Source organism: Protopterus annectens, chromosome 17.part0 (genome assembly GCF_019279795.1).
Source record: "Protopterus annectens isolate FY-2018-M chromosome 17.part0, PAN1.0, whole genome shotgun sequence".
Classification (NCBI taxonomy): domain Eukaryota; kingdom Metazoa; phylum Chordata; order Ceratodontiformes; family Protopteridae; genus Protopterus; species Protopterus annectens.
The window spans coordinates 550,340,083-550,354,700 of record NC_056751.1 but is presented as its reverse complement, the minus strand read 5'-3'; the positions used below and the strand labels follow the sequence as shown (position 1 = coordinate 550,354,700).

The 14,618-nt window shown below is 42.1% G+C and overlaps 1 protein-coding gene across 5 annotated transcripts in view; it reads left to right on the top strand.

Moving 5' to 3' along the window:
* The window catches only part of MOB2 (MOB kinase activator 2), an 884,625-nt gene that overhangs the window by 684,619 nt on the left and 185,388 nt on the right, over positions 1-14,618 (top strand). For all 5 annotated transcript variants that reach the window (XM_044059677.1, XM_044059676.1, XM_044059674.1 and 2 more), the window contains exon 2: positions 12,059-12,219. In XM_044059677.1, coding sequence (XP_043915612.1) covers positions 12,059-12,219 — 161 coding nt within the window. The remainder of the gene's footprint in view (positions 1-12,058; positions 12,220-14,618) is intronic.

The window sequence follows — 14,618 nt, the reverse complement described above, 5'->3', positions numbered from 1 at the left end:
TCAAGAAAGCAAGTGCTTTGAAGCAGCCGTTCTAATTTCTCTTTAGTAAAGTAGTTGGATGTCTCAGTAACTTTACAAAGCAGTTACAACAAGATACCTGATGTGCTGCAGTGTACTGCATGCCGTGAACATGCATAGTCTGCTGGAAATGTTACCATGCAACACTGACCCACAGGACAGCCAGCCTGAGCTCAGGTTGTGCTAGACTTTTATTCCATTACTGGTCTCCCCCGCAAACAGGCTGTAAGTTTAAAGGGACTATCCTGGTCAGCAAAATGTATGGGGTTTTGACTGTTCTACAGCATACCTGTATATTTTTTCCTGGAAGAAACAAAAGTCTAATAGTGCAAACTTGTTTTGAAAGCAGCTCAGCAGTTGATGGATGAAAGTTAAAGGAAACCTGTTTATTTTATTCCTGCAAGAATCTCTCTGGTATGATGAGTACCTCACAGCAGTGTGTTTTCCACATAGTCTCCTTTAATGATTGTGATTAAGCATGAACCCTTTTAACTGCTGCCAAAAGGGCATGCTAACTAAACTAACTAATACAAGACTTTAAGGGGATTAAATAACCCTGGTTTTTGAAAATTTGAGTCTTGAATAGTAATTCAGCTGTTGTGGTTTTGTCTTTGTTCTGGGGTGTTTATATGCCTCTAGGATGGTTTTGTTGGCTTCAGCTGAAGAGCTTTTGATTACCACAACAAGGTTGTGTGTTTGAGAAGGGAAATTCAAAGAGCACTGGTGTCTGTTGCCGAGACCTTTAATAATGATGTTATGATTACAATTCACAACTCCATTCTTTTGTCTGGTTCTTTTATCACTGCATTTGTCAGCTTCTAAATTGTTCAACGTAAGTTAGTCTAACTGCTCATGGAACACCAGTGTCTTCTTTTTTTCTTTTAATGTTTCAAACAAATGTGCAACTTATCCCAAGGTATACTTTTTGTTCTTTCTTTGCCGGTAAAGTTTCAAAAGCTGCACTTGACTGAATGACTTTAGAACAGTAAATACTACATTCGTTAAAGTTCTTTACATTTTTAGTTAAATTGGATTAGGTGGTATTCTGATGTACTGGCCTTTTTAATTTATTTATAATTCAGCACCAGCAATACCACCAGCTGTGTTACTCTGCACCATCTTAAAGTGTACAGTCACACCTGTACGCTTAGGTTCATAGGCAAGTACTAGGCTATCTGCCCAAGGGCATTTATAAGCTTAGCCAGAATGTGTTTGCTTTTGCCACCTTCTTAGATTAGTTCCCTGTGCCTCTGTCCAACAGAGCCATTGGTTCCCTGCGCCACTGTCCAGCAGAGCCACTGCAGTGATGCCCGGGGTAAATTTGGTTTCCCATCCACCTGTCAAGGTTTCTCTTGAAGAGCGTTAGTGAGGGGCTCTGCCTGACGTATATTGGAATCCTGTTCCAAAGCATGGGGAGTCTCTGGGACAGGAATCTATCCCTCCAGCATGTCCTATTTATTGTTGTGGTGAGGTTTATATCTCTAGAGCGTGTGGCTCTCCGGGATATTTTTTTTTTTTTTTTTTTTTTTTTTTTTTTTTTTTTTTTTAAGGTGGAGCATGTCCATCAATTCTGGGTTGGACATGGCCTTGTATATCAGGCAGAGATCACCTCTGAGTAAGCGATATGCAACCAAGTACAGCTGGAATTACTTGAGTCGGGCTGCATAGGGCATCTGTTTGAGGCCAGTAATCCTCTTGGTGAGGTACTTTTGTGGTCTTTCCAGCTGTTGCAGGTGTCTTGTAAGGTACATCTCAAATGGGGCATTGTATTCTATGATGGGTATAATCAGTGATGAGTAGAGAGGCACAATAACCTCTTTTGTTCTAGCTGCAAACTCTTTTGTGATTAGGTGGGCCACATAGAAGGATTTTCTAACCACCTTGGCAATATGACTATCAAAGGAGAGATTACTATCTACTTGGGTCCCCAGATCCCTTATTACATTTTCTGTATTTAGGGGACTACCACCTATGTGGTAGTTCGCGGGTACTTTATTTTTTCCAAAGGGGGGTGACTATGCACTTTTTGGAATTTAGCTTGAGGCCATGATTTTGACATCAGGTATCAGTCTCAGTGAGACCCTTCTGGAGGGTGTCTGTATCAGCCGGAGAATCAGTTATGGCCCCTAGTTTGCAATCGTCTGTGAACTTGGTCAGCGATAGTCCTCCTATGCTTGCCTGTAACTTAACTTATACAACACGCCATGTGATGTGTCCAGAGCCATGCTGCATTTTCTTGCTATTTATCTGCGTTAAGGTGCGAGCCTTAAAACAAAATCCTTCCTAAACCTTTCATTATCCTTCCTTGATATCACTGCAGAGTTGATTGATCTTTGCCCTTGGTGATGTCAACGGAGGGAGTGCATTCATAGATTTTAATGGCACACCACAGCATATGCACAGGGCCCGCCCATTAAAGTCTGTGGATGCATCCCAGAAAAACCCTCAACTGACGTTAATGAGATATTCAGTAGAATTATGTGAGCGTGTCCTTTGTAACAAGTTTGCAAAGCTTTTTATTAAGAAACTGCCACATAATTTGTAGTCTGTCAGGATGGAAGGTTCATTGCGGCACTTAAGTTGAGTTTTGGGTAGTTTCCTAGTTATGAGTAAATTCGGTGTGCTTTGATTTTGCCACTGTATGATATGGGTGGGTCTGTGTGTGTTTTTGACATATTTATGAAATAGTCACATTTTAAGTTGCAACAAAAGTTCACACACATAAATAGAAAAGAAAACAAACCTTAGCTGTTTACTTTCATTGTGCAGTCTTACATGTATGTTTTCTTTAACAATTTTCTGTCACTCCAACATTACATAAATTGCTCTGTTCATACCTTCCTTTAAACCTCACTCCTCCTCAACCACTTTATTCTGCATATACTATTCCCACAAATTCCAAGTAATTTCTATGAAATGTCCTCCTTATCTTTTTAAACATTCTACCTCCAGTTCATTTATCTCTTTCACAGTATTCACAACTTCCTTTATGGTTGGTTTAGACTTTTCCATTTTTTAGTAATTGCTTTTTTGGCAGCTAATAATAGTAAACTTCGTAAGGTATTTCTTTTGAGCAGGGACATAACAGCTGAACTTCCTACACAAAAGAATCAGTTCAGTAATTACTGCCAGTTTGATCTCCTTAACATTTCTTTCAAAATGCACTGCATTTATTATAATGTCAAACTCTATCCTTAACATTTGAAAGTTGTTAGCGTTCTGCTTCTCTCCTGCTTTGTATTATAAAATCACCCTGTTGCTTCAGCTGTTTATTTCTTTTTTTTTTTGCAGAATGGTTATTTTCCTGAAGGTGGGGTTTAGGAAACCTGAGGTCACCTTATTGCAACATCACCTAAAATAATTAATGGTTGATTGACTTGTGATATTTTCAGGAGAGTGGATATGAAGCTGGGTGTAGCAGGGGTGGAAGCTGTCACTACTGGGTGGCGTAATGCATTTTTTTTTCCCCATGGCCTAAATGTCATTTCAGTTTGTTTTCCTACTAATAACCATGGTTATAAGACATCAACATATTTCTGTATTGCTTTGTCTTGTAACTACAAGTTGTTACACTGTTTAGTGTCATATTAAACAAACTTGTGTGAAGAATGGAATTCAGGCCTCTGTTTCTTTAATGGCGTGTGACACAGCAAGGAACAATGTTGTAACTTTATATATTTAATACTGTTAGTAATAAGCATTCTATAGGGACTAACATTGCTGATGTTCTTCGTGTTTCACTATTGCAGTCATTACATTTGGGTAATCTGCTGGCAGGTTGCCCTCAGTCGGCCTGATTAACAAAGTCTTGGGTCCTGCGTCGGTTGCTGTCCCTTCTTCCATGATGTCAGGTTGTCAAGGGTATAAAACATGCAAACGACACCATTACATCAGTCTTTCTTGCCGCATGGTGCCCGAAGCAGAAGCAGTTCGCAAGTGCCGGTCGGCCGACTCCTGAAATTTTCGTTTTCGAGTTTCAGAACCGAAGTCTTCAACTAAAAAGCTAAGTACCCCGTTGGGGAAACTTTTTCTTGCTCCTTACCGATGTCACTAAAAGTTAATAATTGCATTACTTGTGGGAAGCAAATACCTCATAAGGATTTTCATTTGTACTGTATTCCTTGCCTAGGCCCTGACCACAACGTACCTTGCTGTCGGTTTTGTGCTAAATTTAATCAACGCACTATTAAACGTCTGTATATTTTTGCTTCTAAATATTTTGGCTCACGATTTAATTATCCATAAATGTTGTCTGTTAGCAATCCGACTACCGGAATACCTAAAAAACGCAAAGAAAAAGACAGAGACAGGCTGTCAGGGTCCAAAACTGACGACGACGCTTCTCCTAAGCCAGTTCGCCGGTACTCAGGTGCTTTTGCAGCCCCTGATACCCGCTACTTCTGATTCGCAGGCCTCTACTGAGACCCATTCGGAGTCCGGTATGCCACGAGATGCTTCAATTATGGAACCCACGGATGCCTCTACCTTAGATAGGTCCGGAGCCGCTGTGTAGGCACCGGCTTTTGAGGATGTTTTCAGACCTACAGATTTATATATTAGACTGACGCCATCTTCAAAACTAAGGCCAAAATCTAAATCTTTGTCTAAAAAACCGACCCCTGGACCACATGTGCAAGGCCCCTGTGCTTAATAAACAAATGATCAAAATGGCTGAAGATTTAATTACTCTGACCAGGGGTAGTCAACCCCCCTTCTAAGAGGCCTAGGCAAGACATTGATTATGAGTCTTCTGAACAGGATTCTATTTCTTCTGACTCTTCTAATACACAGGATTTTTCTATACCTACTTATGAGGGCTCTGATGCAGAAGATTCCATTCCTTCTGCTTCTCCCACGAGGATTTTTCTTTTGTGGAAACTTTACATGCCTTAAGGGAACATTTCCACTGGGAAAGTCAGGATTTCTCTGAATCTAAAGAGAAACTTTTCTTCTTCCTCAGCATAGGCCTTTGGTTATATACCCCCTGTTCTAGACATTGTTGATTATTTTTTCAGAATCTAGTATGGCTCCTGATTCTCTGCCTCCGACTCCTTGTAAGCCAGACAGATACTACAGGGGTTCCTGACTCCCACAAAATCCTTTTCAAAAATCCTATTGCAGATCCTGAAACCATTTCTCAGGGTCCCAAGGGCGTTGAGGCTTCTACTGCTAAAAATCCTACCCCTTCTGATAGAGATTCCATGGCGCTGGATAGATTGGGTAAGAAGGTTTACACTTCTGCAACCTTGGCAATCAGGGCTTTAAACTGTCAATTTCATATGCTTAAATGTCAACAGCATATCATGGGACTGCCTAAACAGAAAATTATGTTAATTTCTGACTGTGTGGGAAATAAAGATTTACAGGATCTATTGCATTCAGCTGAATAAGTTGGGAAACATACTTTGCAATGTGGTTTTGATTCTTTGGAGGCCTCTTGCAGGGCTGCTATAACTGGGTCTGTGCTAAGAAGGCATGCTTGGCTCAGAGTAAACTCTGCCTGATCATGTTAAAGGAAAATTGTTGGATGCTCCTTTACAACAGGGCCGTCTCTTTGGTAACAAGGCTGAAGAAGTTTTAAAAAAGATGGAAGATAAAGCTAAATCTATGCAAACTGTGAAAGATTTCTTACAAGTGCAACCTCCAAGATTTAGTAGGCACTGGCCTACTAAGAACTGGTCCTTTCCAGTTCCTTCGAGAACCACTCAAGTCAAACCCAGACATTCCAAAGGCTCCAGGTTTCAGTCACAAGGGACTTTTAGAACATAACAATGGGGTGCCTCCTCCTCCAAATCTGGAAACAACAAGACACTTCCCTATGGTAAGCAGTCTCAATGACTTTCCCTCTACACTTACCAAGCACTTACCTTTTAGCCGCCCCTTTGGGGGGAAAACTGGCACTTCATGCAAAAATCTGGCAACATATAACCCGGGACAAATGGGTTTTAAATGTAGTATCCCAGGGGTACAGATTTCATTTCCACACATTGCCAATCCCAAACTGATGGCCAGACCTGCTCCCAAATCAGTGGGCAGAGGCCCAGAAACAAGTATTGTCCCTCAGGAACATGGGGGCTATTCAACCAGTACCAGAAGAGGAAAAGGGACAAGGTTTCTATTCAAGACTTTTCCTGGTACCCAGAAAAGGCAAATCATGGTGACCAATTCTGGACTTATCTAACACATTTCTGGACATTCCAAAATTCAAGATGCTGACTCGCCAACAGTTACTTCCTATGCTAGTCTAAGATGCCTGGTTGGTAACTCTATTCTTGAGAGACTTACCTGCATATCCCAATCGGGCAATCTTGCAGAAGATACCTCCGCTTCAAAGCAGGCTACTTGCATTACCAGTTCTCTGCACTGCCCTTTGGCTTATCTACTGCGCCCAGGGTCTTCAAGTGCCTGGCTCCAGTAATTGCATTTTGCAGGCAAAGAAATATTCAAATATATCCATACCTGGACGATTGTCTAATTCAGGCAGAAAACAGGGACATTCTTCTAAAACATCTGGCATTTGTAAAAAGGGTTCTAACTTGTCTAGGGTACACTATAAACGAAAAGAAATCACAACTGGTACCCTCTCAAAAAATTACATTCCTGGGTGGAAGCTTGAATACAACTGCCCAGATGGCTTATCTTATGCCAGAAAAGCAAATTCATTTGGTAACTTACTTCAAACAGGTGGCCACAAAAACCCTGCTTATCTGCAAGACAAATTCTGCAAGCCTTGGGGTTCATGGCCACCTGCATTCTCCTAATTCCATATGCAAGACTGCATACGAGGAAACTTCAGTGGTAGTTTATGGAGTCAACATTGTCACAGCCTGGAAAATGATTCCTATCATACCTTGCCTGCAACTAGAGTTCCTATCGTGGGCAGAGGCCTGCCACCAAAACAAAGGACTACCATTCACTCCACCCCCTGCCACCCAAACCCTAACTACAGACTCATCAGACTATGCTTGGGGGGCTCATCTGGCAGGGAAGTGCATTCAGGGCAAATGGAGCCCAAATCAAATGCACCTTCATATCAATCAAAAAGAAATGCTAGCTGTACAGAATGCACTGACAGCCTTCAAGGACTACCTTCATCCAGGACAATTAATGATGAAGACAGACAACACCACAGTTATGTGGTATATAAACAAGCAGGGGGTACACACTCTTACCCCCTTTGTAGACTAGCCATGGCATTGTGGAACACTGCCTTGATCTATCATATGCAACTACAAGCTCAATTCCTGCCATGAAAGCTGAATACTCTGGCAGATGAACTGAGCAGAAATCTCATGGACCCACACGAATGGAAACTGGAACCACGGATTTTAAACATGTTGACATGCAAATGGGGGAGTCCAGACACAGTTCTGGGGTGAGGCAAAAAGATCTATCAGTTGGACAAATTCTGCACAAGAACTCTTCACAAAAAAGCCTGGAAAGTGGATGCTCTATCCTTCAGCTGGAAAAACCTATCAGTCTATGCCTTTCCCACTCTGCATCTGCTCTCCAAAGTTCTACTAAAAGTCAAACAGGACAAACCAAAAATTATTTTGATTGCTCCAGACTGGCCTCGCCAACACTGGTACCCACTCCTGCGCAATGTGTCACACCTTTCACCGTGGAACCTGCCTCAGACACCTTACTTACTGTCTCTACAGAACAGCCAAATTCTGCACACTCAGCTGCAAACTTTGAATCTTGCAGCGTGGCTAATCACCTAACTTCACCCTTGGCATCCCTCAGCAAACTTGTGCTGGATGTCATTTTGGAGGCAAGAAGGCCTAGTACTACAAAATCTTATGCTGACAAATGGAAAAGATTCTGTGCCTGCAATCGATCACAAGGGATAAGCACAGCAGTGCCCAATATTCCTCAGATTTTACAATACTTAACTGAGATGCTACACAAGGGCCTGTTTTTTTTCTTCCATAAAAATCCATGCCTCAGCTGTTTCAGCTCATTACAACACAGAACCTCCCCTCTTCTCTCATCCTCTGCTAAAGCAGTATCTCAGAGGGGCCAAAAATGTAAGACCACCCAGGATAGCTCCAACCCCTGCCTGGGACCTCAAATTTGTATTGGAAAAACTCACTCTCCCTCCTTTCGAGCTAGCTGCTACTGCAGACTTAAAATTTCTATCCTGGAGAACAGCTTTCCTTTCTGCAGTCACTTCAGCTAGAAGGATTTCCGAATTAAAGGCTCTCATGGCAGTGGAGCCTTTCATCATTTTTCATGCGGACAGGGTGTCTCTCAAGACCAATCCATCCTTCATGCCTAAGGTGGTATCCAGTGTGGCTCTTAATCAGACCATTCATTTGCCAACTTTCTTTCCTAATCCACAGAACAAGGGGGAACGGATTCTGCATTCATTGGATGTACACAGATAACTTAGATTTTACTTAAACAGGGAAATCTGAACAACTACTGGTGGCATTTGCTGCAGGGGCAGAGGGAAAGGCGATTTCAAAGCAGACTATTTCCAAATGGATAAGCCATTGTATTTGTTTCTGCTATATGCACCATGGTAAAACTATCTCCCAGGGGATCAGATCTCATTCCACCAGGGCGGCATCTACTTCTACAGCCTTTTTCAGAGGTGTTCCTACCAGAGACATTCTAGAAGCTGCTACCTGGAGCTCAGTTCATACGTTCACCAAACATTACCATTTACCTTTCTTCACTAAATACAGAGCTGGCATTGCCACTGCTGTCCTGCAGTGCCTTATAGCTGGTCCTAATGCTGTATAATTTCCTCCACCCTACCATAGCTTTGGGAATCTACCCAAATGTAATGACTGCAACAGTGAAACACAAAGAACATAGTACAGTTGTGTACACTTACCATAAATGTAGATGTTGGAGTGTATTCACTGTTGCAGTCCTGGTTACCCTCCCTCCAGCCCCCTATTTTTCTCTGACTATACCTATACTTTCTTTCACTAGGCTTATAAGCCCTTTTGGTGTATTTGCTTTTGGGATTGGAGGTATATATTTTTTGTGTTTTTAATTTTATTTGCTCCCCATTTGAGGGGCACCTGACATCTGGGTCAAGAAAAACTGATGTAATGGTGTCAACTGCATGTTTTATACCCCTGATGACCTGACGTCATGGAAAAAGGGACAGCAACCAACGCAGGACCCAAGACTTTGTTAATCAGGCTGACTGAGGTCAACCTGCCAGCAGATTACCCAAATGTAATGACTGCAACAGTGAATACACTAGAACATCTACATTTATGTTAAGTGTACACAACTGTACTTTACTAATTTATAGATGCATGGGATTCGGTGTACATTAACGTAGGGTTGTTTAAATGTGATAATTATAGATTTTTGGACTGTTAACCTTGAAGTAATGATTCTTATCCCAGGCCCATTACTGGATTATTTTTGACAGTTGAGGTGTTCTTCAACCTCAGCACAATATTTCTTTGTCCGCAAACCGTACTTCTTTCTACACTTCATATAGAGATAAAGCTAAAGCACAGCTTAACTGTTTCTCTCATTTTATGGCATTCTGTCATGTACGACTTCCACACTTTACAATATGGTGGCTGTAATGTAATAGTTTATCTAACAATTAGGCTCTTGCATCATTTTAAGAATCACATTTAAGGTCTCTGCCAATGAAAAGTTCATATAGCAAGGTGTTTGTAGTCCTTCCCTTTTTGCTGTCACTGGTGTCCTAAACCTGTTGAGTCTCTCTTACATCTCTCTTTTTTATGTGTTGTCAATTACAGCTTCTGTCTGAGTCAGAGGTTTGGTGAACAAGTTAAAAGCCTTGTGGCCTTGGATCCCATGTTGGGACTTTGGAGATACCCCTGCACTCCATTTCCTTTTTGAAAGCATGGATTGAAAAAGCTGAGTCATATTACACGCACTCCTACAGCTACAGAATAAACTCTCCATCAATTTGTCATACCTCATGGTACTGATCACTTTTATTGAAGTTGTGTTTTCTTAAGGTTACCAAGGGATAGTCTAACTAAAAGCTGTATGTTGTGAAGAGTTACCTTTCTGGCATGGTTGACAGGCACTTGGGGAGTATTAGGTGGGCAACCCATATACTTTATGAACAGTAGCAGCTTATATTTAGATTTTTATTTACATTTTGATGAGTTAATCCCACTAGGCCAATTGACACTTCTAATGGGAGAGCTGAGATTTGTATTCATACCGAATAGGGAAAATTCACCAGTGCACTGGGTAACATCCACAAATCTTTTTGAGAAGTGCCGTAGGATCTTTTATACACACCTGAGCAACTGCTAACTCAGACAGATGTAACCTCTGTTTAACGTTTCATTCGAAGGGCTTCACTCTCAAGAGTGCAGCAACCCCCTCACATGCACTATAGTATCTGTGATGGAAAATTAATCCAACTACCTGGTGTGGGAATAGAACACCAAGCCTTTTGATCTTCCAGCACCAAAGGCATCTGTGCTACCTATTGCAGTGCTGAAACTGCTCAATGATGTCCAGTGAAAAGTTATCATCTATAAGAACTGTAGTATATTTTACTGTTTTCTCAGTTTTTAGCTGCTATATAAAACTTGTGGGATTTTTCCAAATGCTAGTGTTGCATTGAAGACAGTGCAGTTTCTTCTGCACTTTCTATGTGCAGCATTAAGTGCTGTTTGAAGGGCAGTGGAGTTGGCAGGGTAATGGTTCTGAAGTTTGCAATCATCTTCATGCTTAGTGAGCCAGACAGCAGAGTCTGTTTTGATATCTGAGAAATAAACAGACAAAAATACGCAACCCCCACCCAAAGGACAGCACCTTGGGGACACTACTGGTAATGGGAGATGTTGAGGATAGAATTACTCCTCATCTTACCCGTTACGTACAACCATGCAGCCAATTGCGACTCGAAGTTTTTGTGGCTTTATTTATCTTTAGCTTCCTGAGTTTATCTAAGACTCCATAATGGGGTGTAGTGTGAAATGGTTTAGGCAGATCAAGATGAGCTACATGAACAGATAAACTTTTGTCCAATGCATCTATCACTCTCAAAGAAATGTACATGGTTAAGCATACTTGGTCTGACTTTGAAAAAAAAAAAGTGAATTTACATCATGGAGAAGGATAAACAAGTTCTTTGATTCACTCCATCACCTTGCGTAGAGGCTGTAGTTATGAGGATCTGTGGAAGGGGGCTTACTTTTTGAATTGGAACTCCAGCAGCCTGCATATAAGGAATGTCACTAGTTTTTAATTCTGAAGTATGATTGTGCATAAGGAGGTGTGCAAAGCTGCTTCGTGCGATCTCATTTGATCCCACAGAACTGGTGTTTCTAGTCTTACCGAGGACGGAGATGACATTTTTGGATGAAAGTTTGGATGAGATTTTGTTGCTGCAAGGAAGAGTGGATGAAATTTTCTCCAACTCTGTCTGCTAATGCGTTAGCTATATTTGTAAACTCTTATAGTGTTGTCATTTTTTTCTAGTCTCTGAGAATTCATTTTTTTTTTTTTTTTTTAATAGCGTCCAAGAGTAGCAGATGTTAAATGCCAGGAAACTTGGTTTCACTGATGGAATGACCAAGTGTCTGCTGCTAAATTTTTACAAAACAATTTGTCTTATTGCTAAGTATTATGGCAAAGAATGCAGTGCAGTTTATGCACCTGTGGAAGATGCTAAAAGTAACCAGTAATTCTGAGTACTCCTCTACTTTGTAAAGGAAGAGAGAATCTTGCACAACAGGTGTGGTATGATAATCTTATCTTTTGAGAATGCACATTATGGGAAAGAGCAAGCTTATCCAGAAACAATATCACTGTATCTAACCCATGAGGTTATTTTCTCGATTAGGGAAAAATAACAATCAGTAAGACATATTTATAGTGTTGCAGTGACATTAGTATTGTGTAAAACATCAAAATAATCTATTTAAATTAATTTTCTCATTTTCTGACCATAGTTGTCCATAATTTCTGTAGTACAGTAAATGTTATGTAATAAACTTGTACATCTGCCATCATTTGTAGTTATAACCATGCTAAATAGTAACCTATTTCTCTGTTCTTTTTTCTTCAGGAAGTCCAAAACAAAGCCAAATGGCAAAAAGCCACCTACGGAAGAGAAAAAAATGTATCTTGAACCTGAGTACACAAAAGCAAGAGTTACAGATTTTGACTTCAAGGACCTGGTAACCTTGCCGCCAGAAATTGACCTTAATGAGTGGCTAGCAAGCAACAGTAAGTACTTCTGTGTATGATGACTTAACAAGCGTTAGCATTCAAACAACTGATCTGATATTGTTAATCCTTGTTCATTCCATATGCCTAGTTTATCAGTTCCGACCTCGGAACCGAGCCAGCCATCTTCCAAGCTCGCGACAGCCACAAACTCTTGAGCTAAACTCTTACCCACAATTCCCCTCTCCCTGTTACCCCAGATTTAGTTTGCCACATTGCCATTGTCGTGTCGAGCCACTTCTCTTGAGCTAAGTAAAACTTCTTCGGTTATACATTATCGTGTTGCAGTTATTCACAGTTCTAATTTTAAGTAGTTATCTCTTACCCTATTGCATCTAGCAACTCTGTTTTGTTTTTTTTCTAGCCCTTCTTTCTTCTTACCATGAGGTAACTCCTTTACCATCGTTGGTAAAATCTTTCCTGCTTTACCTTCGGGTATTTCTTGTACCATTGTTGGAACCTTCTTCCTTCCTTTCCTTTCTTCCTCCTATCATGGCAGAGAAAAAAGGTGGCCCGGGTTTTAAAAGGTGTGGATTGTTGGCATAAATTGCCTATTTCGGATGCACATGTGTTATGTGTTTACTGTTTGAGTGTGCTTCACTTGACTGTTGACCCGCCTTGTGGGATTTGTGCTTATTTTTCTAACAGGACTTTGGTGGAAAGGAAAAATAAACTGATTTTAAAGGGACTACGTAAATCTTCCTTTTCAGGGGCTATTTCTGGGTCGGAGGCTTCAACCCCTCCTAGTTCCCAAAAGAAGAGATGAACACAAGAAGCACCTCCACAAGATTAAAATATGAAACTCCAGAACATTTCACAGGAATGGAAGCCAGCCACAAGAAGTGGATGGCTTCCATTCCTGTGAATTGTTATGAACACAAGAAGGCAAAGTCTCTCCCGTTGTCTCCTGCTGGGGACAACCAGAAACCGAGACCTAAGAAGGCCAAACTTTCTAGTTCGAATTTGACTTCCTTGGCCCCGAGGCTTTCGGTGCCTAGATTTCGGCACCATCCATTACTTCGGCACCACGGTTTGTGTCCTACACCTCATCGGAACCGAGAGGCCCCTTGGTTCAGACTTCCTTACCAGCACCGACATTTTCTTTGATGCAGACACTTCCGGCGTCGATGACTGTTCTGACGTCCACTTCTGCTTCGACTCTGACAATTTTCACAGCATAGACTATTCTCTCTGTACCGACCACCTCCTTTTCTACACAAACACTTTCGGCACCTACCATAGTGCCAACTACCACTTCAGCACAACCTCGTCTGTGCAGACCTTACCTTCGGCACCGATGATCTCCTTGGTGCAGACACCAGTAGTATAAGCCTTAACGGCTCCGTTGTTTTTGGTGCAGACGCCTATTTTAGCACCATCCAAATATCCCTTTGTGGGCACCGAGTTTCCTGCATCCTTGGATAGACCTGGCTCCCCTTCAGCTATGTCTGAGATCCACTAGAAGTCTCTCGGAACATGATGTGGAGGGTCTTGTGGATCAATTGCTTTTGGCCAGAGGTATCCAACCCTCTAGGACCTACTCTTCCTTTGGAGGTGAACACCCTTCTCCAAAGACTCCTACTTATTCTCCTCCTTCATTGCCTTTGAAGCCCCCTGCTGTAGCACAGACTTCCCTCACTTCAGCTCCTTTCATGGACCTCACTAAGGAGTCGCAGTTGTCTTTATGGCAGGAGAGACTTGTCCCTCCAGTCACTGCTCCGGATGCTAGCTGTAACATGTGTACTGCTGTTTTTCACAGCCATCCAGGGACTCAGAGTCGGCGAGCTGATTTGCTAGAGCGAGGTGTGACCTCCTCAGGTGGACCAGCCTTCCAACTCATGGAGAAGGCTCTTGCGTCTGTTGGTGATCCTTTGCTATCAGTGCCCCTGTCCTCCTCTGGACCGCAATTTACACAAGACACCCCCCTGACAGGCACCGGGTACAAGGGCCTTAGGACACACTCCCACTAGAGGACCCTTTTGTGCTGTCTTCCATAGATTCTCCCCCTGAGGAAGTTCATCACAAGAGTTCATGTAAGAGGAAGCGTGTGGACTACCCAGAAGAGTCCCTCACGGAAGACATATACTTTGATGATGGGGAAGGGTCCCCTCTGTCACCCTTTGAGGTATCCTTTGGAGATATCCTCAAAATAATTAAGCAGAGAGATGATTGGCGGCCCTCTAACCTGACCTCTGAAGAGTCTGTGTGTTACTGCAGGCCTTTCGTGCCCGGCCCCCTACCTCTTGGGTTACTCCACCTGCCGATGACCTTGTCCGGCTTGTCATGCAGCATGCATGGAAGGCTCCTGATGCCATTGACGCCATTCACCACAGACCAGATAAAATCTTGTCCGCTCAAGTTAGCCTCACTGGTCCAAAGGTCTTCCTGTAGATGCCTTA